Here is a 27,638-nt window from a genome sequence, read left to right on the forward strand (position 1 = left end):
TTGTCCAGGAATTGTTACATGAGTTTCATTCTCCGCCTTCTTCTCGTTCGTGCCCTTCGAATTGAATGTCAAACTTAAAGCTATGGATCGGTGATCCTCTTCCAAAGCCTGAGGTTTATAGGTCCCTCGTTGGGAAGTTGAATTTTTTAACGCACACTGGATCGTACATTTGCTTTGTCGTTCTCAAAGATCTCGTATGTTTATGCAAGCCCCTTGTCTTCCACATGATCGCCGCCCTTCATCTTTTCGAGGTATTTGAAAGGCACTTCCGAGCATGGCATTTTCTTCAACAATGGTAAGACTTGTCTCTTCATCGCTTATTGTGATAGTGATTGGGCCTCATGCCCCGATTCCGGAGGCAAGGATCGGTGCCCACCGTGTTCTTCAAAAGTTGGGGTGTGACCTTATTGGTTGGAAGGCCAAGAAATGCCGGTTGTTTCGATGTCTTCTGCTAAAGCTAAGTACAGGGCTATGAGCAAAGTTGTCGCTGATCTTATCTAGCTTTCTCGGCTACTTACTGATTTTGGTTTGTGCTCTTCATCTCCTATTCCCTTGCTTTGTGATAATGAGGCAGCCATTCACATAGCCAAGAATCCTGTATTTCATGAAAGGACCAAGCACATAGAATTGGACTACCATCTAGTTCGGGCCAAGCTTCAGGAGGGTCTCATTCATCTTTCACATACATCTTCTGCTACTCAGCTGGCTGATTTGTTCACTAAAGTTCTTCCTGGAGCTGTTCATCATGGTCTTTTACCCAAGTTGGGGTTGTTGGCACCCTCCAACTTGACGGGGGGTGTTGGACTTATTCAGACTAGCCCAGATTAGTCTTAGTCCACTTGGGCCTTTTCATTTATTTGTATCGGGTCGGCCCAATGCGGTCAGGCCCAGTTGTATTATTGTTTTGTTACCTATGATATATGCACTGAACAGAACAGATTTGATCCATTCAATCTAATACATTCTCTCTCTTCTTTCTCTCTCTAAACTTACCTCGTTCATCAACTTCTTCAGTTTGTAAGTTTTTCCGCTGCTAACAGGTTTAGCCAATTCCATGAGTAAAATGATGATTACTTTACAATATTATCATATCCCAAAATATTTACACTCTTTCTTTCCTAACATGTTATGTCTTTTGGGTCTAAGAAAGAGTTGTTCAAATTTATTGTCAACACGAGCTTCCTTATACAATGGAGAATAGTACAAAGTTCAGTTATCAAGGACAAAAAGTACAACAATGACTTACACAACAAAGTATATGTATACCAGAACTCTTTTTATGTACTAATATTAACAACGCTATAATTTGATTAACCTAAATATTAAAATGCTGAATAAACTTAGTTAGACCAATTTCAAGAAATAAGGTATCAAAATTGCAATTTGTTTGTCAATCATTAAAACTATAAGCATAAATGACAAACAAATGTAGTCATTCTTTCAAACACTTGGCAAAACAGGACAAAACCATCTCATGGATAATTTCAACAATTTCACGAAAAATCAGATTTACCTAATTAAGACTTGGAACATTATCTTTTACTTGAGCACATTTATCACTCTTCTTCTTTTGACATCACCCGAAAACATCACAATTAAGCGACTAAACTGTCAAGTATTACTTCCCCGGTTCAAAATAAGTGTCTACTTAGTGTTTTTATTTTGGTTCAAAATAAGTATTTACTTACAAAATCAAAAAGGAATTGACTTTATCTTTCAGATTTGCCCTTATTTACTTAAGGCTTAAGGCAATAAATAAGCAAGAGTCTTATTAATTAAAGATAGTTTAATCAAAATATCTAAGAGTTAGTGTTTTCTTAAGAGGTGTGAAAAATACTAAGTGGACACTTATTTGAACCGGGAAGTAATACTAATAATGATATTAGCTATCCAAGATCAAATGCAACATTCCAACAAGAATTTTATTTGCTTGTGAGTCCATGTATCCCCCTTAGTAATTAGAACACTGCTGAGCCATTAATTTCCTTACTATAAGATCAGATTACAATTAACTTTCTTTTGCAGAGTTAGGAGTTACAACATGTTTGTATCTAAGTGAATAATAATATATATAATATTGAGCATGTTTGTCTAATGCCGAACATGTTGGCAAATTATTTGAATTTTGTTGTTGGCTTGTTAAAGCTTTGTTACTATTGAAATAATTCTCTAGGACAGCGCAACTTAAGCCCAACGATATCTACTCATAAATAAACAATCTTACTATTTCTTTTCCCGTTATTTTCCAACAACATTTTCCTTTAATTTGCAACTGATCTCGGGCTTCAATTAGTTTTTGCTAATAAGGTCCATAAGACCTGGTATTTTTAAGATTATATGTACAACTTTGAAAGAATGAAAATGTAGAGATGAACCTAGGATAGACTCAAATAATTGAAATATATACATTTATATTATACTCCTTCCGGATCAAAAAAAGAGTCCACTTAGCCATTTGCACACCTCTTAATAAAATACTAACTCCTAGATAAAAATAGATAATTTGACTAAATTACTCCTAATTAAATAGACATTGAGATTTGATTATATAACACTTAATGGGAGCACATATAAAAAAATAAAGTTAATTCTATCTTGATTTGCTAAGTAAACTCTTTTTTTAATTTAAAAAAAAAAAGACTAAATGAATTTTCTTTTGATCCGGAGGAGTAATAAGATACGCCCATCCTAAACCTAAATACTAGATTCATCTGACGAAAAAGCCATTCCCAAGAAGCTGCAAGAGGCACATGTTCCAAAACGGGGTGCCCACGCTGCAACTCTGCAGGGACTTATGTAGTCGACAGAAATTTTATAGGAAGAAGCATAAAAGCACACTTGAAGTAATGTTTAGTTATACGGAATATCTCTTTCTTTGCGAGGGTCATTGTTTATCCACAAAACAGTACAATTGAATTTATATACGTGGTTTACGGATATGCGGATCAAAATGATCAAATTGATGATATAATAAGCAATAATTAGTAAAGGAAACTTAAAGAAAATGATTAAATGATAGTAATGGCAAAGTAGCCTGAGTACTGATGACGTGGTGGGCTTGAGCCTCTGAACAGGAATCTTGTCTGAGCTAGACAGGCATAATGAAGAATGGAAAATCTAAAAAAAATTCTTATTTACAATGCTAAGTCGAATTCAGGATGTGTTACAATGAGAGTGAAGCTCTATTTATAGTTTTCATATATGAAAAACATGATCCACAAATTACACCCTCTTAATTACAAATATAAATGTGTGCAATAACATGTAGTGATGGCCGGAGGAGATCCTGGGATCTTTCGTAACGGACGCCTTCTGGGCTTTTTTGCACATGACCGACAATCTGACCCCAATCACGCTTCCCCGAATTCTCGTAGCCTTCATCTCCGGAGGCTACGAACCAAGCTAGACCCTCGACCGGGCATGCATACATGCTTGCCCGGTGCCTCTCACATGCTGACTCACGTCTGATCTGTCGCCAACTTTCATGTGTCAACATTTGATACGACCACTTGGTTTTTCCTTTTGACCCAATACAGTCATGTTACCTCATCTAGACTATCCAAGTGAATGTATTCAACCTTTTAGTGTTGAGCTGACACAGTAAGAGCCCGTTTGAATTGGCTTAAAAAAATCAGCTTATAAGTTGTTTTTTTTTAAGCTAAGCCAAACGGGCCAACTTATTGTTTTTGGCTTATTTTAAGCACAAAATGGCTTCTAAGTTGGTAAGTCAAACACTCAAAAAAACTGAACAGCTTATAAGCTATGCCAAACGGGCTCTAAGTGTGTTTCGCTCTCTCAAAAGGGTCAAAAGAAAAAAGTAAAAACTAAAGGTGAATAGGAATTCATCTATAATATTTTTTTAATTTTATTTTTCATTGTTCTTTTCTTATTCTTGTTCTTTCTTTTACTTCTCATTTTCGGCCTCGTTAACCCCGAAGGCCGAGGACCTTAGCTTCTACGGTGATTTAATATATATTTATTTTTTATTCAAAATAATATTTAGTTTTCATGTGTGAGCAGCATGGCGTATTCATAGGCTGCTGTCGCAATTAATTTCTTCAGTTTCATCTGTCTATTTCGTATTTGTCCTTTCATAGGACACCTCTTTCGTAGACTAGAAGGGGTCGTTTGGTAGAAGGTATAAGCTGGGATATCCCAGCACTAATTTTTATACCATGTTTGGTATAAGGTATAAATTTATCCTGGGATAAATTTATACCTTGTACCAAACATGGTACAAAAATTAGTGTTGGGATATCCCAGCTTATACCTTCTTATCCCACTTATACTGGGATTATTTTATACCATCTTTTAGATGGTATAAAATAATCCCAATAAATGAGATAAATTAGTCCCGGGATAATAATCCCGGAATAATTTCGACTATCTACCAAACGACCCCGAAGAGTATTGTGTGATGTTCATTGATTACATATTGGAGAATAGTATTCCACTCTGTACCAATTTGCAACGTCGTCCTTTGTGTTTTACCAGGTACCAATATCGGTGTATATGGATTGAATTGGTACGAATTTTTTAAACACTAAACTAAATTAATTGCTTCGAGATTTCAAATTTATATACTAAATCAAACTAATAAAATTCAGGTTTTTTTAACCTCGGGTTATTCAATTTTCTCAGGTTTTTCAGATTTTTTTTTTCCGGAATAGTTTTGATACAAAACATATAATTTTTACTTCAAATATTTCTTTAGTCCTAGTAAGATACAATTATATAATTAAGGTATTTCTTAAGAAAATAACACAAAATGTGAGAAGAGTGATGACATTGTATTAAAATATTCAATAAAAGCTAATAAAATCGGTTAAAATAAATATTGCTAATTAACAAGCCATAAAGAAAATGACCATAATCTAAAAATATTAAGTCATGCTAAAATAAATACGGCTAATAAGTATTAATTGCGTGATAAAAAAAAATTAAGTTTTGCATTTTCACTCTCTATATCAATTATGCAAAATTAAAGAATAAATATCCAACATTTTTGTCATTCTTAATGGTAAATTGAATTTCTTTTGTTAGCATTAGTGTTGAGTTGGTTTTGGTTTGGACTTTATTTGAGTTACTAACATCTATAGGATATAAAACTTATTGGCATTCAAAATTCTAAGTTCAAGCTTGAATAATATGATAATCGATAAAAAACTACGAAAAAATTTAAGAAATATTTATAAATTACATTACAAATAAATATTTTTATGTATAAAATATTTTAAAAATTGAATATATGTAATATCGGGTTGGTTTGGTTTGGTTTGACTTTTTTTAATTAAAACCAAATCAAACCAATTATGGTCGGATTTTTTTTTTCAACACCAAACCAAGTCAAGCCAAACCACTAGTCGGGTTTTTTTTCTTCGATTTGACTCGGTTTATCGGTTTGGTGCGGTTTATCGGTTTACTTTGTACAGCCCTAGGTACCAATACTAGTTACTTTTGTACATGTTGCAATTAGTGAATACGAAAATAATTAAGGCCAGATAAGGAGTCCACAACTTAAATGACCCAAAAAGTGAGTTTGGTACCAAAATAACGCATAAAAAAAGTTACCAAAGTACGGCCCTTTGCGCACTAATTTAGCGCGCAATAGGACTAAACTGTCACTTTACAGTTAAGTCCTATTGCGTACTAAATTAGTGTGCAAAAGGGGTTCAATAAATGACCCACTACTTTCCCCATCCCGATCGGACCCCCCCCCCCCAACTATTAGCAACCAAAAACCGAGGTCCGACATTCAAAAAACATCGTTTTTGCGTTATTTTTTAACCCAAAAGTCATTATTCTTGGTATATTCAAAGTAAGGAACAAGTTTCAAAGCTTGGATTTCGAAATAAAGCGGCGTAGAACTCGATTTTAAAAACTCAAAAACAACCTTTAATCTAGGTATCTTACTATGAATTTTCTATTACATTGTTAAATATATTATTATCCTAAGCATGATTAATGTTTAATAGTTGCAAATTTCAAAAAAAAAAATATTACGCAAAAAAATAAAAAAGTGCAATAGGGGGCAGTCCAGTGCGATCAGCCCCTTTTTCATTTTTTTAATATTTATTTTTGTTAATTGTTTGATTAGCTAATTGTTAATTATTTGATAATGATATGTTAATCTTTGATTTTTTGTTAATGATTTGTTAATTGTTTGATTATAGGAAAATATACTAATCTCCTAATAATATCTTTATTTGTTAATTTATCTATTTGTTAAATTGTTTAATCCATGTTAATTATTAGTGTTAATTATTAGTGTGCTAATTAGTTATCTAATTTATATGTTAATGTGCTAATTAGTGGTCTAATTAATTATCAATTGTTAATTAGAAATAGTTAAACCTTAATATCCTTAATATTATATTTGTTAGTTAATTGTAGTTAATCCTTAGTTTAGGATTGAACTTCCTTAGTTTAAGATTAAAAATTTCAATAATATAATATTAGTTAGTTAATAGTGGTTAGTATAATAATTAATTAAAAATTATTAATTCGCAAATTTAGATAGTTAATATAATTTCCCGTTAAAGGATTAATTAGTCAGTATAATTTTTCGATAAAGGATTACATAATTAATATTATATATTAATGATCAATTAAAAATTATTTATACAAATACGACTCCTCCATGGATCCCAACCCTTTTCATCCGGGGCCCTTCGATGCATTAGTACTTTATCTGCGGGGAAATCATAGGTCCCAGCTATTATGGAATAGGGAGATACCTTCTAGTACATTGTTCCGTCTCCGTAGGATAGAATATGCATGGGATCTTGTGGTGGGCTCGGGCCCCACATCGTCGCGTATTAGATATACTTTATTAGGGCGATATCTACCATTGCGTCGCTGTTGGTCGGGTACAGCATGATAGAGCTATTGTGACGGCCATGATTAACTGATCGCGACCAGAGATCCACGCATTTCATCTCCGTACTAGTGAGGCCATTATCTCGCTTGAGGATGTGGAGGTCATATTGTTGACACCCAATTTTGTCCCTCATCTATTCCGATTTAGTTCCGCGGGCTTCTAATTTTATTGATAATCTAAATACTTTTTACTCACCACTATGTTATTATTATTGTCGCTATTATTTGCGGTAACGCTACTTTATTACGATTAGTATTTTAATATTACCCTCACATTACTACTTATTTATCACTTGTTAATCATAAAGTTAAGCTAGATAACATTTTCTACACTATTATTACATTATCTATATATTTATAGTTTGTTATTATTAATAAATTAGTAACATTGAATTATATCGTTATTACTATTAATTACTAATTATGGGATTATTCCATACACTTTCCAAGTTATAAAGAAACATGAGAAATTGGAAGAGGCCAAACAAACGGCCCAATTTTCGGCCAAGAATAGAGCCCAAACGAATTATTAACGCCCCCACAATCCCAATACCCACCCGACTCACCCCACACCCGACCGACCCCGTATTTTCTTTTTCCCAAATTCCTAATCTCTTGACTTCCCGTCGTCTCTCTCTCTCTCTTTCTTTCTCTTTCCCTCTTCTCCCTCTCGTCGTCTTCTTCCATTTTTTTTAAAGGTCAGTCCCTCTTTCACCATGAATAGACTTGCCACTCCATTTTCGTGCATATTTCCCCACTTATCCCAGGCGTATCAAAACTTAATGAAGCTAATAGAGCCGCACATGACCATCTCTTTCACCTCTTGCTATTTTCGAACAAAGGGTTCGTTTGCCTCCAACAATGGCAGATTTTTGTACCCCCATTTTCGTGCAAATTACTTTTCTCTCATCTTCAACAATTTGGTCAACACAAAGGCCAAAATATTTTTCTGAATTCTCTGAAAATCAGCTTTAAAGATCCGATTCTTGATTTCAAACGGCTTCTTGAACTGTGTTTGGAGCCAAAATCTTAAGTTCAAACAAAACCCTAGCCTTTTTACCTATAAATACGATCTTATGTCCTTAGCCGAAGGAGGGATTTTTGATCCTAGCTTACCCCTAAGGTTTTATACGATTTGAGAAAATTACTTTATCTGTTTCTTGAACATTTTCTCATACATAAACTTTCGGGTCCGTTTCGATCTGGGATTCGAATCTGTTCGAGTGTAGATCCGAGGTTCAAGCCAAGTTCACTGCACCCGAAGCAGGTGATTTTCCCTCTTGTCTCAATATTTCTTATTTTCTTAGTTCTGCGTTTCAAGTAAAATAGCTTAGCTCCATCTTCGTTTGGATGTTTAGGTCCCCTTTCAATCCTATTTTCCAGTTCCGTGTTTTCGAGTTCGCGTAGGTTAGCCTAGTTCGTTTTCGTTTAGTTTGGACAGTGATTCCCTTTCTCTTTCATTTGCCTGCATTTCATCCTTTTTTAACTTGTTCCGCGTCAGTTTAATTTCCCGCTCGTATATGATCTGTATGTTGTGTTTACTCAAAGTTTATGTAGTTTGAGATGCCTATGTGTTCAAACTATAGTCTGTTCTTATGTGTAGGTTGTATTCGTGCTTAGTTTAGTCTTAGTTACAAATGAATAGGATTATGTGATTTAATCAGCTATCAAGCATGCTAGATAGATCAGTATTGCCCTTTCCCTTGTTTTGGTATGTTTGGATTAGTTTAGTTCGGTATAGTCGAAGTATGCTAGATACGTAAATGTTGGTTCCAATGGTATGATTAATCTTGATTAAACCTGTCTCATACGCTAACTTGATCCAGTTTGCCTAAATATGAGTCGGAAAGTCCCTGTTCGAAATTTGGAGATGATGTTTTAGCTTAATGTTTCAAGAGTACTCAATAATATTTCTCCATCTCCTACCCCCCCCCCCCCCTTTTAGGTAATATGGATGTTATTTTGTTTCTCCTATTTGGTTTGAGTAAGTTTAGTTCGGGGCGTATTGAATGGTCGGCACCTTATGTCGATTCATTTTTAGTTGGCTTGACTACCAAAATTTTTGTTTAATTTCAAATCCTTAGTCAAGAGTGCAAATCTTTTTTTTGCTATCCTAAACTCGAATAATCAAGCATAAGTTGTTAGGTATCTTACATTCACTTTCCCGTCTATTTCATTACTTTCATTGTATGGGATATGTGTCAAAATCATTTTGCTCTTTTTATGAACATCCGTAGTAATAGGCTTTAAAGACAGTCAAGTCAATTAATTAACAAAAGGATAGTCGTCTGGTTCTGTCTTGGTCCCATTTGAATCAAGTTCGAAGCTTTTGAGTGATCGTCCTCAAATTAATCAGTCATCAACCAATTTGCTCCCTAACTTTACAAAGAAAAATGCTTCTCTTTAAATCTATAATGATCTTTCTTCGCTGTTTCATTTGGGAGGCAAACAGAATGGCAAGTTAGTGGTAGAGACCCTTTAGTGTTGTTGTCTTTGTTTGAAATGGTGGTTTCCTCTGAGAATTGTACTCTTGAAGTTTAAAACAGGTTTGATTTTTTTCGTGTGTGTGGGAAATACCCTTTCGGACCATTTTTTAGGATGCCATTGAATAAGGCAGTTTCCATTGTTTCCCTTACAGTTGTCCAGTTTAGACGAAGTTGCATTTTAGCCATTTTGCCGCTTGACTTAGGCTCATGAACTGCTGTATTTTTTATCCTCTTTGCTGTCGTACTTTGGGCAATGAATCACGACATTTTTAGCTGAATCTCTGCTGCATTTTAAGCTAAATCTCTTACTACATTCTGAGTTGAATTGTTGCTGTATTATGAGGCCGAAAACACTGCTTTAAAGTAAATTTGCTGCTGCAAATTTTTAGCAAGTTGCTATACTTGGCTAGCGCATCCTCTATTTCGATACCTACTTGAGGAGAGGCCACTGTGAATTATTTGTTGTATCCTTGGTATTTCGTGACTGCTCTTCTAATTCATTGTTGTTGCATTTTTGGACCATTATGCTACTGCTACCTTTGCGATTAAGCTACTGCCTGTTGCAAAGAATAGGTGCTATACTCTGATAAAATTTCTAAAAGAACAGGTGCTATACTTTGATAAAATATCACTGATCTGAATATGTTTAACTTAGCAGATATGCTTTCTCTTAACCTGCCCTGTCCCTAAAATGATTCGCACAGTGTTGGGCCTGCTATGATCTCATTTGTCCAAAACGTGAAACACGTGTAAATTTGATTTCGTGTGTGGATATGCTCATGTATGGACAGCCCAATTAAATTTAATTTTCTTATTGTTATGTGATGGTATTTGAAGTTTCTTTCTTTGAGTTATGAATTTTGCATTAGTAACTATCTTGATTACCCACTAATCCTTTTCCTTTCATTTTATGCATGACCATCGCGTGCGAGTCCAAGGGACTCGTCATCTTCCGCATTCGGTGTTGGGCCAAAGCCCAACGAAATCTTCTTCTCGAGTCAGCCCCAACCCGCAGTGTATAAAGGATTCTTGGGCCAAAGCCTATGTGACGAAAGAAATTGGCTGCCGTGCTTAAATGGGCTAAGCCCATTTAGTTATATTTGCTCTTTTACTCTATTGTGTGTGTTTGATTTGTATTATACGACTAACATTTTATCTTTTTGACTTAGACGGGTCTTGGCGGGGTTTGTAGGAATTCTAGTTTTTGGAAGATTAAGTAGGATCGTTTAAGACTTAGAATGAATTTGAATGTTAGTATCTCAACATTTTGGATTACACGAAGATGATTTCCTAAAGGACGCCAAAGGTTAAATAATAACCATGCCTTTCAAATAAATCATGATGACTTCATAATATTTCTTTTTTTAATAGTAAAGGCTTGAATCATTTTTAGACATTAAAATCCCCTCAAATTTCTGACTATTTCGCCATACTTTAATATCGTATAATTTTAAGTCTTACTAATATTAATCGTATAATGACTCTCTTAATTTGTTATGTGGTATGACTTATTTTCTTCAAATATATATAAATGTTACACAATTGCACACCTTTTTCAGTTTATTTATGACTAAATTCTTTTACGCAAAAAAATATAATTTTCTACAGATCTTATTTTTAATAGCATCACTATATTTCTATTTATAACCTTAACAATATTTACAAACTATTTTATTTTCTATAATATTACATTTACCCTTAGCCTAACTAATCATAAGTCCGGTCGGTTAACCATTGTTAATGGGTCTTAAAGGGTGCCTAATACCTTCCCTTTAGACTAATTGAACTTTTGTTCCTAGAATCATTTGGTTTCGTAGACTTTAAAATGAAAATCAACTTTAGATAATTACTTTAATCAATCTTAGGTGCCCTAATTCACCATAAATAATTAGGTGGCGACTCTTAACTTTAAATAACCCCGGAATTATCCGGATGTTGTAAACTATTTTGACTTAGGTTAAAATAGGGTATAACACATATATGGTCTACGGGTAGATAGATATCCATTATATATTAAGAAGCCTCAGCATCCCAGATGGTATCGGCAGGAGTTGACTAAGCTCAGTGGTTTCGTGCTGGAGAGGACAGAATCGGGTGTCGTTGGTTTCCCTCTGTACTCACTTGTGCCTCATAGACATCCAGCATCCTATTACAGAGGACACACCTCAGGTAAATGTCGATCGTTGTGCCCGTCTGTATTTAATCATCATATTCCGGGGCATCTTGTTCCCAAAACACATCGGGTTTCCATGTGAGTTTACGGTATTTGCTATATATGGACCATCTGGGCGAGTTGGGATGTTATAGTTGGGGAGCTACTGTTCTAACTTACCTGTATCGATCACTATGTCGAGTGTCTGTGGGCGAGCGTGTGGAAGTCGGCCGATTTCACGCGCTTCTCCAGGTAATATATTTAAAAGTGTGTAATTTTATTCTAAATATAGCTTTTTGAAACGACGACTAATAAAACATTTTTTAATAACCCTTTCAGATATGTGTGTGGTTTAGGATGAGGCCTTTTCATCCCGTAGCTGCTTACCCTCACCCCGACTTCATTGCTGAGGGCATGCCCTATGCGAGTAGATGGACAGAAGGCTGTAATTTGAGATGTGGATACGCACCACAAACTTCCGTTCAGGGATCAGCTAGATCGTATGACGGCGGACATGGTAGGTTATTATCTTATTTTTTTTTTTTTTTTACTATTTTTGTCTTGTATGTTTACTAATTTATTTTTTTTACAGTTTTTTATATAGAGGCTGTATGATCAGATTTTGGATCAGTTGCCTGCATTTTGTAGGGCTGGTAAGTTCATATGGATGGATATCGTTGAGGATCACGCGCCCCACCGCGTCTTACGACAGTTCGGGCATGTACAAAATATACTTGAGCCGGGTGATTGGGAGCACGACCACTATACGCAGGATGAGCGTGCGGTCGTCAATGCTGCATTCCTAGCCTTTATGCAGGTGAAACTCCATCGTTGGGATCATAGGATGGGGTCACTAGCAGTGGTCGGACATACGACTCCGATCCTCGAGTACATGAAGTGGTACCGATAGATCATATACAGCCTGATTGGCAACCCTGCGACGCATCATGCAGAGGACCGAGGATATGCATCACTCGCGGGACAGTGTGAGGCGTTGGTAACTTTACCCCACTTAAACTTAATTAATCGTCTTATATATTACGTTACAAATTTATTCAATCCTTAATACGAGTATTTGCCAACAAATGCAACTACGGGCCGTACAGACGATACGCTGGGAGAGCATGGCCCATATGCATTCCCTCGAGATAGCAGGATACATAGCCCGGATGGTTTAACTAGCCGATGTGGCATGCAACAATCACAAGAGCTCGGACGTATCCATGAGCATGTTCCAGATATCTCGTATCAGGCCCCTGTAGCACGTGGTCGTGCTCGTGGAGGCGGTGGTGATAGATGTGGTGGGGTTAGAGGGGCGGGTGGCCGAGGGGGTGGGGCCAGAGGGGCTCAGGCTGGTGGCCGAGGTGGTAGCGGTGGAGGCCTCCATCTAGTAGATGATCCCGACGAGCATCCGTCGACTTCAGAGCATCCGTCAAGTTCTTACCGACCATCGACACCTTTATATACGCTGGCAGAGCTATTTTCAGAGCACCTAAAGTAGTCATCATTAGAGGCATACCATGTGCAGCTGCCAGTTCGTCATCCACAGGGTGAGCGGCCCGTTCGTGATCTACAGGGTGGCAAGGAGCTGGAGCATGACTTCACATTCCTGGACTTCGGCCGCTGGAGCCAAGATGTAAGTGTTTGAAATAATTATTTTAACAAATTAAAATACTTATACTAATTATTATAATTTCTAATTTCTTAGGATCTAGCTCTGGCACCATCTACATCTCCGGCTCCGAGGCCCGCTCGGGAGACAGTTGAGGAGCCAGCTTGGGAGCCCTTTCATCATCCATCTTAGGAGTCCGTCGACACACAAATTTGATTTTTTACAAAAAGATAATGTATTAATTAAATCTAAATTATAATTAGGTTTTTAATTGTTTATATGTTATCCCAAGTTTAGTTTAGAATAAATCTAAACTAAATTGTTTATATGTCATTTCAGGTTCATTCTTCTCTACCTGTGGACCCGTCTCGAACACCGGCACTATCTACATCTCCGGCTCTGGAGCCCGCTCGGGAGACCGCTGGGGAGCCCTCTCATCATCCATCTCAGGAGCCCGTCGACACACAAGTTTTTTTTTTTTTTTTTTAACAAAAAGATAATATATTAATTAAATCTAAATTATAATTAGGTTATTAATTGTTTATATGTTATTTCAGGTTTAGTTTAGAATAAATCTAAACTAAATTATTTATGTGTTATTTCAGGTTCATTCTCTTGCGCCTGAGGACCCGTCTCCAGTTGAGATTGACTGATCTTCTGATGCTGATGAGATTCCGACCATATAAATTCAGCCCCACAAGAAGCATGTTATGCTCAAGAAAACAAGGAAGAGAAGGATGGATGATCATAACATAGAGTATCCTATTATTAAGAGGAAGAAGGGGGATGGAGATGATGGTGAGGGTGGTGAGGATCGCCTTAGGCCTAGAGTTACTCTAAAGGCTCCTACATGTGGCACCTAAGGAAGAAGGTGGATGGAGATTGTGTATATGTAAATAAATTGTACATTTTATGTTAATATTACATTTTTTACTGGTATTATTTTCCTAATGATAATTAGTTATCTTAGTCTTTATTATCGTTTATTAATAACTCGTGCGATGTCCTAAATTAATTATAAAAAAAATCTTGACATATTCTAAATAAAGTAATGCCTTGACTAAATAATAAAACGCTTAAATCAAACGTTATAAAATAAAACACTTAACCTAAAGATAACAAGTTTCCAAAGATATAAAACTTAATTCGGGACACTTTACAACCCCTAAAATGACAATCTAAACGTTTATGTATACACTACTAAAAAACTGTCAACAACCGACGGAAAAAGCCGACGGCCCGCGTCGGTTTTTTCAATGAAATGGACGGGTAACCGACCCATTATGGTCCGTCGGTTTACATAGCGTCGCTTTTTGAAAACCAACAGACCACGTCGATTTTTTGCGACGGACTACGTCGCTTACGTGGTCTGTCGGTTTTTATCCAATAATAAAAAAAATTAAAAAAATCGACGGATTGCGTCGGTTTTTTTAATTTCTGATTTTTTTATTTTAAATAAAAACAATATAAATTCTATGAAAAAATATTTAATTTTTTTTATTTTAAATAAAAAACCGACACAGTGGGTTGGTTTTCTTAAAAAATTTCAGAATTAATTTCCAGAAAACCGACAGACTGAGTCGATTTTCTGAAAAATTTCCAGAATTAATTTGCAGAAAATCGACGGACTGCGTCGGTTTTCTGGAAAATTTCCTGCATGCAATTGCTGCATTTTCTGCAGCCACACTTGCACAAAAACCATTACTAAAAGCTGCTTAAAACTAGCATTAAAATGCTCCAAATCAATTCTAAAAGAGCTACAACACATAAAATCACCCTAAGTAACAATAAAACACATCAAACACTATCTAAACATATCAAATACGATCTAAATAGACCTTCAAAGTTCAAAAATATTTAAATGTCCAACCAAAAGTACCATTAACTAGTTTTAACATAAGTCCATTATTAAATTCAAACTACTACAACCGATCATCCGTGTCCGGCTACGTAATCACCGTCATCATCATCTTCTGGGTCGGATGGGGGGGGGGGGGGGGGGCAGGGGCACACCAAATTGTCCACATGCAATTTGGCTTTTAACTTGTGCCTTGAACGATTCAAGGTTCGCTTTCATGAAGTTACTTTCCTCAACTCAAAAATATACATCCACATACGATCCATCTACAAAAATATACCCACAAATTATTGAGGTTATAGAAATATATTATAACTTAAGAATTCTAACTTAAAATATAACTTAAGAAAACACAATGCCAACCAATTCTAACTTTGAATTCTCAATAACAATTCTAATTTTAAAATAACTTTTCAAAGCACAATCCCAACCAATTTTAACTTTAATAACTTATGGATTCTAACTTTAATTCTAAAAATTGAAAAGTAAATCTAGTCAAATAAAGTCTACATTTTAGTTTAGAGGTTATAGAAACATTATAACTTAACAATTCTAACCTTGAAAAGCACAATGTACCACTTCTAACTTTAAATTCTCAATAACAATTCTAACTTTAATAACTTATGGATTCTAACTTTAATATAACTTTTAAAAGCACAATCCCAACCAATTCTAACTTTAATAACTTATGGATTCTAACTTTAATTCTAAAAATTGAAAAGTAAATCTAGTCAAATAAAGTCTACATTTTAGTTTAGAGGTTATAGAAATATTATAACTTAATAATTCTAACCTTGAAAAGCACAATTTCAATCACTTCTAACTTTGAATTCTCAATAACAATTCTAACTTTAATAACTTATGGATTCTAACTTTAATATAACTTGGAAAAGCACAATCCCAACCAATTCTAACTAAGCTAACACAAATACATTGACAATGAACGTAAAAAATAGCACAATCACAAGCAATAATATATATATATATATATATATATATATATATATATATATGAAAAGTAAAGGGATAAGGCACTATTACCCCCCTGAACTATACCCGAAGTTGCTATGACACACCTTACCTTTCCCTGGGTCCTATTACCCCCCTAAACTTATATAAAACGGAATAATTACCCCCTAAACGCTAATGCCCACTCTCATATGGGAGAGTGACATACACTCTTCTTGTCACATGTGTATTTATTCGTTTTCTTCTTTTTTTAATTTTTTTCAGCTTACGTGTCCTTTTTAAAAAAAAAAATTGAATTTTCTTTTTAGAAAATAATTTTTAAAACTCGTTTTAAAATAAAAAAACAAAAAAAATGAAAATTTGATTATTTTTTTTAAACCATTTTAAAAAATTAAAAAAAAAAACTGAAAACATGGATTAAAAAACTGAATTTTCTTTAAAAAAAAAAAGATTTTTAAAACGCATTTAAAAAAAAAAAAATTGAAAATTTGATTTTTTTTCTCAAAACCCATTTGTTAACTGAAAACATGAATTCTTTTAAAATATGGAAAAATGGATTTGTTAAAAATATGGAAAACTTGATTATTTTTTTTAAAATGTCATAAAAAATTTTGATTTTCATGATTTCATTTTCTTAGGACACTTTTATTTTTCAAATAAAATCCGGAAAAAGTGTTTTTCTTGTCAAAATGTGAAAAGGCTGAATTTTTATAAAATTTTGAAAAAATTAACTATTTTTTTAAAATGTGAAAAACCCGGTTTTTAAAACTAGATTTATTTTCATATTTAAGAAAATACAGATTTTTAAGAGAAAAAAAATTAAATTTTCCCATTTTTTAAGTTTCTCCCTCTCTCAAAGAGAGTGAAACACACTCTCTCTGCCACGTCAGCATTTAGAGGGGTAATTATTCCGTTTTAAATAAGTTTAGGGGGGTAATTATTCTGTTTTAAATAAGTTTGGGGGGTAATAGGACCAAGGGAAAAGTAAGGTGTGTCATAGTAACTTCGGGTATAGTTCAGGGGGTAATAGTGTCTTATCCCAAAAGTAAACTAGTCAAATAAAGTTTACATTTTTTCACAAATTGAACATTAATAATTTAAGAAAGCACAATACCTACCAATTCTAACTTTAAATTCTCAATAACAATTCTAACTTTAATAACTTATGGATTCTAACTTGAATATAACTTTGAAAAGGACAATCCCAACTAATTCTAACTTTGAATTCTCAATAACAATTCTAACTTTAATAACTTATGGATTCTAACTTTAATTCTAAAACTTAAAAAGTAAATCTAGTCAAATAAAGTCTACATTTTAGTTTTGAGGTTATAGAAATATTGTAACTTAATAATTCTAACCTTGAAAAGCACAATCCCAACCAATTCTAAAAAATTGAAAAGTAAATCTAGTGAAATAAAGTCTACATTTTAGTTTTGAGGTTATAGAAATAGTATAACTTAACAATTCTAACTTTGAAAAGCACAATCTCAATCAATTCTAATTTTGAATGATCAATAACAATTCTAATAACTTATGGATTCTAACAAAAAGCATAATCCAACAAAAAAAAAAAAACTAGTCAAATAATTAAAGTATACATTTTTGCACATATTCAACATTAATAATATTACAAAAAATGATAACTAAGCTAACACAAATACATTGACAATGAACATAAAATATAGCACAATCTCAACTTTAAAAAAAAAAAAGTAAACTAGTCAAATAAAGTTTACATTTTTTCACAAATTCAACATTAATAACATTGCAAATGATGTTTAACAAAGCTAAATAGACTACATTAGGCCTAAAATCTACAAATAAAACTAAAATTGAAAGAATTTTAAAAGCAACTAACCTCAATTTATTAAGTTAAAAACGGGTCTGGGGTAGGTGGGGGTGGGTCACAGCAGGCAAGGGCCGGGCCGGACAGGGGTGGGCGGGGGGTAGGGTTTTAGGGGAATGGGTTTTTTGTTTGGGAAGAGAAGGAGAAATGAAGAGTGAACCCGTTTGGCCATTTTGTTTTAAAAAAAACCGACCCTGTCCGTCGATTTTTTTAAAAAGTTGACCAGATTTGTCTAAAAAAAAAAAAAAAACCGATCTGGTCCGTCGGTTTCCTAAATTAATTTTTATTAATTTTTTTAAAAACAAAATGAATTTAAATTATTTAAAATATTTTTAAAACTAAACCCGACGTTGTCCGTCGGTTTTATATTAATTATTATTATTATTATTTTTAATAAAACCGACGTCTTTTTTGACTGAAATATATATTCAAAACTCTGCCAAAAAAATCGACGTTGTCCGTCGGTTTTCTAATTAAAAAAATTAGAAATGCAAAAAACCGACGCAGTCTCCGTCGTTTTTTGGCAGTTTTTTAGTAGTGATACTTGATATATTGATCCTACATTATTATTCGCAGAAAAAGATATCAGGTTCTATATAAAATATTGATATTTCTGTGTTTTAAAACATGACTAATCTTTGGTCAAAGTATGGAAAAAAAAAGAAGTGAAGTTTCAAAGCTTTGAAGTTGCACAAGTCTGGTTCCCCATTTTGTGCACTAATTTAGGGCACAAAGGGTGCTTTGGTAACTTTTTTTTTTTTTATGCGTTATTTTGGTACCCAAACTCACTTTTTGGGACATTTAATTTGCGGAATGCCCATATAAGCATTGAAGACTCAGGTGGTTGAGTAAGTACCAACATCCAGTTTATTACTCCCTGCATTCACTCTTACTTATCCAGTTTGAACTTTGTACGTCCTTTAAGAAATAATAGTTCACATGTGTATTTTACAACAATACCATAGTAATTGATGTTTAATTAGTCTCAGATCTTGAGAAATGATTTGGAAAATAAGTAACTAACGTTAAGGTAAATTGATTTTTTTTAATGATATTTTTTTCTTTTTATTTTTCATTGTTCTTCTCTTATTCTTTTTCTTTCTTTACTTTCTTTTACTTCTCATTTTCGGCGTCTTTAACCTTCTCCGGTGATTTAAATTATTTTTAATTTTATTGAAAATAAAATTTAGTTATCATATGCAAGCAGCATGGCATAATCATAGGCTTCTATCGCAATTAATTTCTTCCGTTTCAGTCGACTATTAGATTAGCGGTATGTGTCCATTTCATATTTGTCCTTTCATAGGACCCCTCTTTCCTAGAAGAGTACAGTGTATACATTGATTACATATTGGAGAATAGCACCTCAAATAGTATTCCACTCTGTACCAATGTGCAACATCGTCCTTTGTATTTTACTAAGTACCAATACTAGCTAGGTTTGTACATGTTGCAATTAGTGAAGGGGAAAATAATTAATGCCCAGATAAGCATTGAAGACTCAGGTAGTTAAGTACCAACATCCAGTTTACTACTATAATTATACATTTCATATAAAAAAGCAAGAGTGGAACAGATTTACCACTGTAATATACACATATACATATACAATTCAAAAGTAATTAACTAAAATTAAGTGATCGCGATTAAAAAGAGAAATTAAAACAGAAAAAAAGTAAAAGCTTTCCGTTTTGGAATGAATGTTGGGACCATGGTAATTAAAGGTATCGCTTTTCATCACTGTGCCTAAATCCTAGCGTGGTTCATTAAAAGGCCAACACGTAAGGATTAAATCTGACTTTATATCCAGCACACCTCCCTAATATACCATTGATTGAAAAACATTGAATTTAACCCCAACTGCCAACTAATTCTTTCACTCTTCCATTGGCCGGCCATTGATTTATTTCCAATTTCCTCTCTATAAATACCAAACGGTTTCTCTAGGATTAACACCCAGCACCCAAGCAAATACATTTGTAGTATATTGTCCATACAGCTTCCCTCACTACTCTCTAGTATTTCATCTTTCTCAATTTTTGCAACAATGGAAATGGTTGGAAAGATTGCATGCGTCATGGTTTTGTGCATGGTGGTGGTTGCACCATATGCAGAGGCACTGACCTGCGGTCAGGTTCAATCTGGCTTGGCACCCTGCCTCCCTTATTTGCAGGGCCGCGGTCCTCTTGGAGGCTGTTGTGGCGGAGTTAAAGGTCTTTTGGGTGCTGCCAAGACCCCAGCAGACCGCAAGACAGCATGCACTTGCCTGAAATCAGCTGCTAATTCTATTAAGGGCATTGATGCAGGCAAAGCCGCTGGTCTCCCTGGTGCTTGTGGTGTCAACATCCCTTACAAGATCAGCCCATCCACTGACTGTTCCAAGTACGTTAATTATTCCCTTAGCTTGATTCCCCCTAGATCTAAGTTTTGTGCACTAATAGTATAAAATCTCTTTAATTATAAGTTTTATAACATCTCAGATTACATAACTTAAATTTAATGTGAGATCTAACTTATAATATATATACGCTCATAAAGTAACAAAATAGTGTAATATTATTGTATTTAACATGTCGCAGAAACAAAATATACATCTGTCTCATTCTTACATTACTTAAAAGTTCGCTAACATAATTATTTTGTGATTTAGAATGACAGATTTGTGCTACATGTAGATACTATATTTTATATCATCTAGCTTGTTACAAAATGATGTGTATATAGCATACTATCAACTGTTAAAGTAACATAATGAAGTTAATTACACCAACAGTAGCAACTTAGAAACTTCATGTTGCTACTTAGAAACTTCATGTGTCTATGCTCTCTATGTGAGAAGATTATTGATTAATGTTGATTTGATGTGGCAATGCAGGGTCCAGTAAGGCTGATCATAATTTGGTACTGTGGTGCAATCATGAGGAGAAGAATAAGGATGGATGGAATGTGATCCTGCTTATGGATCCATTTCTATGTTGTATCTGTTGTCTCTTTCTTTTTATTCGTGTCTTTTGGAGTCATAGTCGAGTCTTGTAATGAACCTTGGAGGTTGGTTGTAGTACAACCCAATCTTCATATTAATAGTAATACATATTCTACGATCTTATTTAGTTCATCGTCTTTTCCACGATTTCTTTCACTCTGTTATCTTTTATTTTTCTTTTTCATTTGCATATAACTTTTATTCATCCATGGTCTAAAATTATTTACACACTCAGTCAGGTTAGATAAGTGCTTACACTAATCTTGAGTTGGCAATCTTAAAGAATAGGATTGTATATTATGTTGGAATTTGAGAAATTACACTGACGGCGTTCATAAACCATACTTTGTTTTGTCAGATATTCTTTATCAGAAACCCATGATATGTAAAGCAGAAGACGAACTACCGAAGTGTGATCATATAGGTATATGCTAGTATATATTTAATGTACGAGAAAATTTAATAATCAAGTATAATTGAAAATTTGGAATGGTGGTAAGTTGGTAACTATACGGGGAAAGACTGAGGGAAAGATTTGGAGTTACTTCGCTGAATGGTCATATTTTTGATAGTTGTGTACTAAAATCACCTTTGTTTCTTTTAGCACTATAAAGTCACTCAACTATCACTATTTTCTCAAAAAATACTAAACATCACGAAAGTTTTTTCACTCCCGGCCCGTAGGTCGTGACTAGGCTGGGCACTCGTACCCTTTACAAATCATAACCCGTTCATAGTAACTTATTAGGAACTTATGTTTATATAAAACAACCACGGTGATACATATACATAACTATATATACAAACATGACCATACATTGGGAAGGCGAACACAAACATAATTAAACTATACAACCCACGTAAATGTCTACGTTCAATCAAAAATCATATGATTTGTAAATAAATATGCGCAAATATATATATATATATATATATAACAGAAGGGTCTATACCAAATGTGGGCTCAGGACAAAGGAGCACTCCAAAGTATTTCGAAATTGTCTATCGACGGCTCACCCAAACGAGTACCTGACACTGCGAGAGATGAAAGACCCCGAAGAAAACTACCGCACGGGGAATGTGTACGAGTATGTCGAGAAATACATTTTCCGAGAATCAAAAGAAATGAGGGTTATAGAAATAAGTATTATTTGAAAAACATAATTCGTTTCTTGAACCGCTTGTCATGCATATACATATGTCAATAAGCCAAATCGTATCATAAGGATTATTGTATCATCGCACATTAGTAGACACCCTCTACTGAGGGACTCGGTGAGATATCATATACATCATACGGTTGAAATCATATACGTGCACTTAAAACAAGTATAATAATTAATATCGAATGCTTACTTTCGAACATAAATCATATGTGTCAAAAACATATATCATATATGGTCCATAATGGGACCCGGCGGACGGAACGTGTCGCCCTTGCCTTGGGCGCCACAACTCATCATACTTCGGAAATTTTGTATATTCTCCGAACATCTCCTCCAAATCGCATCATATTTCGTAATCATGTCAAAGAAAACCATATCATATTTAACTCAACATTCTTCGTATCATATCATATATCGAGAGATCATATTTTTACGCTCATCATACTTCGGAATCTCATCATACTTCGAATTGTGCGCACGATAATTTTTGAGTAACAATAATATGCACTTGAGTGATTTTATAGGAATCATATACAATGTACAAAATTCATAAATCATATTAGACAAACATTTACCAAAATTTAGTAAATTAATCGAACGAACCATTACTACATTAAAAATCTCAATCAAATTTCCTTTTGAATGCCATTCGGGAACATATCAAACGAACTTTGGAAATCATAATTACATATCGAAATCACATGCGTAACACTCCTTATTTAAAAGGCATCTAATTCAAAATTCTAAACTTACCAAATAGGTAGGGAACCCATGCTCGGAGATCAAGGTGAAAATAATACTAAATCTTTCTTAAAGGTCATTAAGGAGAATCATAGAAAAGCTGCGGGCCCCACGGACGGGTGCCGACCCCATCCGAGCCCGACTACGAGAGTTAGGGGAATGTTATGTCTTATGAAGTTACCTATTAATCCGAGCTCATATGCAAAAGTTACGGGCGTTTGAAGTCCGGAACCTTTTAATAGCAAAATTCCTTATGAGACTTTTGAAATTCCATCTTTTGAAAACACAAGAACTTTGGTTTGTTTACATCAAAGAATAAGTCTTTAGGCGCGAATAAAATACGCATCTAGGCTCGGATTCTAAGAGTGGAATTACCCCGAGGTTCAGGTCATAGCCTAGTGGTACTACGACATGCCAAAGAAGGGAAAGTAACGCCTTACATACCTCGTCCGCTCGCAAGCTAAATCAAGTCTCAACTCTCGGATGCTCCAAGATCTACATAACGCCAATATACCAAACATTAGCCATAAGCATTTAGGCATTCAATTCCAAACGAACATTAAATTCTACCGAAATTTGACATGTTTATAAATACAACACCCGAGAATTCAACTTGCCAAATTAGAGACAACAACCAAACCAAGCAACCAAGCTACAACCTCAATAATCAATTCAAAATACATTCTAACATTAATCTCTTTTACATAACTTCAACAACATTCATAATATTCCAACGACATTCAACAACATTCATAATATACTTTCTTCAACTACTTACGATCAAACTAATATCAATGTTTACACACTTGATTACTAATCCAAAACCATCCAAACAATATTCAAGAATATTTTAAACAATTCACACAATTCTCCAAACAACTCAAACCATACTCCAACCCACCCGAATTTGTCTCCAAACCCGAAAACAACACCAAACACATTCTTATCTTCCAAATTCATGATTTACACCATTAATCCGCACATTAATAATGCAAACCTCATAGATGCAAAAATTACATAAAATTCACATGAATTTCCAAATCATCCCATAACCAACATAACATTATTTTGAGTCGTTAAACTTACATTTTTTCCTCATAAAATCCATAACGACGATAACGAGAATACTAACGACGATTGTTCATTCACAACTACACAAAGGGGACATTTTCGGCCAACACCATACAAACATTCATAAATGATTTCCATTCTTTTCTTCACACCACAACAATCAAAACATGCTAATAATATTAATTCATCACTTATAACACCACATACACACACAATCAACACATACAGGCCCAACTTCAACTCCACTTCTATCATGAATTTCTTCCTTTTTAACATACTACAACACATGTAAACCACTTATAACACATAAAACAAGATTGAAACTCACCTTTCTTCTTCAACTTCCCAATTTGCCTAAAGTTGGTCAAAGATGAAAACGAGCAATCCAACGCTTCCAACAACACTTCCACGTTAATAAGCACCCTTGAATTAGTAGGTTTGCTTGCGGAAATAATTTTTTTCTTGATCAATTCTTGGTCTCTCTTTTCTCCTCTTGGCCGAATATGGCCTTCTTTGTCTCTCAAAGTTTCTTGAAAATTCTATGTGGTGAAGATGATGAAAAATGTGACCAAATTACTCATCCTTCACTACATATACTTAACTTCCTATAGCCCACAATAAAAGCCACTACCCCTCTTTTTTTTTTTTTTTTTTTTTTAATTTTTCCAACTTTCCTAAAATAGAATACCTACTAAAAATGGAACTTAACCCCAAATGTTTATAACATTTCCATACCAATAAAATCATACACAATTCAAGCCTTTAAAGCGAACAAAAGTCTCTGCTTCATATCTCGGAATGGTCTTGTCCTCAACTAATCAAAGTTGACTTGGATTATCCCGACGTACGAAATACGGGATATAACATTTTCTCTCCTGGTTGGCATGCACATTACATTAAAGCTCGATTTCTTAAATAATAAACTTAATTATTTTATTTAACAAACTCATCCATGTCTTATACCTGATCAAACATGACCCCATTAAAGCGACAAAATAATTAAACTATACTTTCTATTAAATCACTACATTCAATCAAAAGTTACTGATTTGTAAATTTATGTCTACAAATTCATTTCAGACAACCTTGCGGGAGCTATTCCTTTTGTCTATCCACGGTGACCGAGAGATTAAAGACTATAAAGTATGTATACTACACCTCAACCGAGATTTTTTTCCAGAAAAGAAAGAGCTTTAAAAAAGTTTCTTATTTGATCAAGATTGTAAATCGTGTTTTACTAAGGTCGAGTCAAACAAATGAATTAGTAGACACAAATTTACTAGTACTAATTAATAATTTTTGGTTGAACATGTAGTGGCTTAATAGAAAGTATAGTTTAATTCTTTTGTCGCTTTTTAGTCGGTCATGTTTGATCAGGTATAAAACATGTGTTGGGTTTGGTTCAATGGTTTTGATGAGTTAAATACGTTTATTATTAAAAAAAAAAAATATAATTTTAATGTGACATGACATGTCAACTAGGAGAGATCGAGGCTTTTGTGATGTTTAGTATTTTTTGAGTAAATAATGACACTTGAGTGATTTTATAGTCATAAAAGAAATTAAAATGATTTTAGTAGGCAATTCCAAAACTTGGGATTTTGTCCCCTCCATTAAAATCTCTCAATTTCTCTGTTCAATTTTACATTGTGTGGTGGAGATTTTGATTTAAAAATCTTGAACACTCCAACAAAAAAAGATTAAAATATAATTAATGAAGTTTCCAACTATAAAGATGAATTTAGAGCTCAACCAGAAGTGACTACCTTATGGGAGAGATCAGACAAACTCAAAGAAGCACGATAATGAGATGCCCAAAAGAATTCAAAAATATGCTCAGATCTCTCCCTTAAAGGGATGAAGGAAGAATTCTTTAATTAAGAAAAACCCACATATAAAATATAGAATAAAATTTCTGCAGTTGGGATAGTGACACAGTTGGGATTCCTCCACCCTCGACCAGAGATTTTGAATTCGAAGTTTTGGAATTGAAAAAAAATTATGTTGGGAGCGTTGCCCTCAGAAATGGACCTTGCTACCGAATGGGTGGGAAAACAAAAATAAAATATCAAATCAATGGAGGCAGAATAGTGTCAGTGGAGAGTTAATGTCAAACGCACATCTCAAAAAGGTTTTTGGATATTCATTTGAGACTTATGTATTCGGTGCATAAAAATAAAAGGGACCAGATCGATATGGGCATTGGGCAGTTATCACTGAACATCACAGAAGAAAATGAATGGGGATATTTAATTGCAAGTTGAAGTTAACAGGTAACTAATGAAATCAGTAATTAAGAGGCGCTCAAACTGGCCTAGACATTATCTTTTTTTTTTATAATTTTTTTTATTTTTTATAAATTCCTCCTAGTTGGCCTAACTGATGTTTGAGGCTGATTTCGGCCAAATCTTAACAATATATAGTTATATGCCAAGTAAAGATATGACCAAGTACTGGGGTCCAACACGAATTTAGGCGAGGACAAAATGGAGTGTGATCACTGTTAGAATAAGAGCAACTTCATAACAATATACATGCTTTACCATGTAACTTATAGTATATAATCAAACATGATTTAGCTTGTGAATGTCATTAGGACAAAAGTATTAAAGGGTCTGGAAATTGAAAACAATGCCCACAAAACCACTATTTGTCAAGTCATACTATGGAGTACTTGGAAAGTAGCTTTTCAGAATTGCCTAAATCGTAGCGTGGTTGATTCATAAAAGTCCAACACAAAAGCACTAAACTTGACTTTAGAGCCAGCGCGGCACCTCCCCAATTATAACTCAACTCCCAACTAAATTTCATTCCTCCATTGGTCGACCGCGCATTAATTTAGTTTCAAAATTTCTTCTCTATAAAAGGCCTAAGGTCTCACTAGCTTTTGTACCCAACACTCAAGCCACTACATTTACTGTATAATACATCGTCCATAAGCTTCCCTCACTACTCACTAGTATTTCATCTTTCTCAATTTTTGTAACAATGGAAATGGTTGGAAAGATTGCATGCTTGGCTGTTCTGTGCATGGTGGTGGTTGCATCTCATGCAGAGACATTGACATGCGGTCAGGTTCAATCTGGTTTGGCACCCTGCCTCCCTTATCTACAGGGCCGCGGCCCTCTTGGAGGCTGTTATGGCGGAGTTAAAGGTCTTTTGGGTGCTGCCAAGACCCCAGCAGACCGCAAGACAGCATGCACTTGCCTGAAATCAGCTGCTAATGCTATCAAAGGCATTGATGCGAGCAAAGCTGCTGGTCTCCCTGGTGCTTGTGGCGTCAACATTCCCTACAAGATCAGCCCTTCCACTGACTGCTCCAAGTATGTCCTTCTTCCCCCTAGATCTATATTTGTTGAATTTATCATATAAAAATTTGATAGTCCAGGTGTGTTTTGATAAATAGTTGGTGATAGTTTAGTTTGGAAACTTAAACACATAATAGTTTATGTAGGAAACTCATTAAAAAGTGATACTTGAGGTGTATTTTTTACCATTATCTCTAAAAATTTATTTATAGCATAAGAGTAGATAACTTAAATTTTATTTGAGATTTAACTTATATATGGCGATAATGTAAAAGAATAGAATGATTTTTCACTATTATTTAACATGTTACGAAAATGATGTGTACTCGCATACTATCAATTGTTAAAGTAACATAATGAAGTTATACCAACAGTAGCAAATTAGAAACTTCACTTCGTCAAAGCTCTATATGTGAGAAGATTATCGGTTAATGTTGGTTTAATGTTGAAATGCAGGGTCCAGTGAAGCTCATAAAAGATCAGTTTTCCACCGCGTGATTTGGTAGTAGCGCAATCATGAGGAGAAGAATAAGATGAATGGAGTGTGATCCTGCTTATGGATCC

The 27,638-nt window shown here is 34.4% G+C and overlaps 2 protein-coding genes across 2 annotated transcripts; both read left to right on the forward strand.

Moving 5' to 3' along the window:
- The first annotated feature begins 19,754 nt into the window (after positions 1-19,754).
- On the forward strand, positions 19,755-20,920 carry LOC132049802 (non-specific lipid-transfer protein 2-like). Its single transcript, XM_059440736.1, has 2 exons — positions 19,755-20,187; positions 20,681-20,920. Exons 1-2 carry the CDS (start codon positions 19,853-19,855, stop codon positions 20,688-20,690), a joined length of 345 nt encoding a protein of 114 aa, XP_059296719.1. The 5' UTR covers positions 19,755-19,852; the 3' UTR covers positions 20,691-20,920.
- Positions 20,921-26,707: 5,787 nt separating this feature from the next.
- Positions 26,708-27,638, forward strand: LOC132050972 (non-specific lipid-transfer protein 2-like). The gene is made up of 2 exons (XM_059442292.1): positions 26,708-27,089; positions 27,531-27,638. The coding sequence occupies exons 1-2, from the start codon at positions 26,755-26,757 to the stop codon at positions 27,538-27,540; spliced, it is 345 nt and encodes a 114-aa protein (XP_059298275.1). The 5' UTR covers positions 26,708-26,754; the 3' UTR covers positions 27,541-27,638.

Source organism: Lycium ferocissimum, chromosome 3, assembly GCF_029784015.1.
Source record: "Lycium ferocissimum isolate CSIRO_LF1 chromosome 3, AGI_CSIRO_Lferr_CH_V1, whole genome shotgun sequence".
NCBI classification, from domain to species: Eukaryota; Viridiplantae; Streptophyta; class Magnoliopsida; order Solanales; family Solanaceae; genus Lycium; species Lycium ferocissimum.

Coding starts and splice junctions, on each gene's coding strand:
- LOC132050972 (XM_059442292.1), top strand. CDS start 26,755: ATGGAAATGGTTGGAAAGATTGCATGCTTGGCTGTTCTGTGCATGGTG.
- LOC132049802 (XM_059440736.1), top strand. CDS start 19,853: ATGGAAATGGTTGGAAAGATTGCATGCGTCATGGTTTTGTGCATGGTG.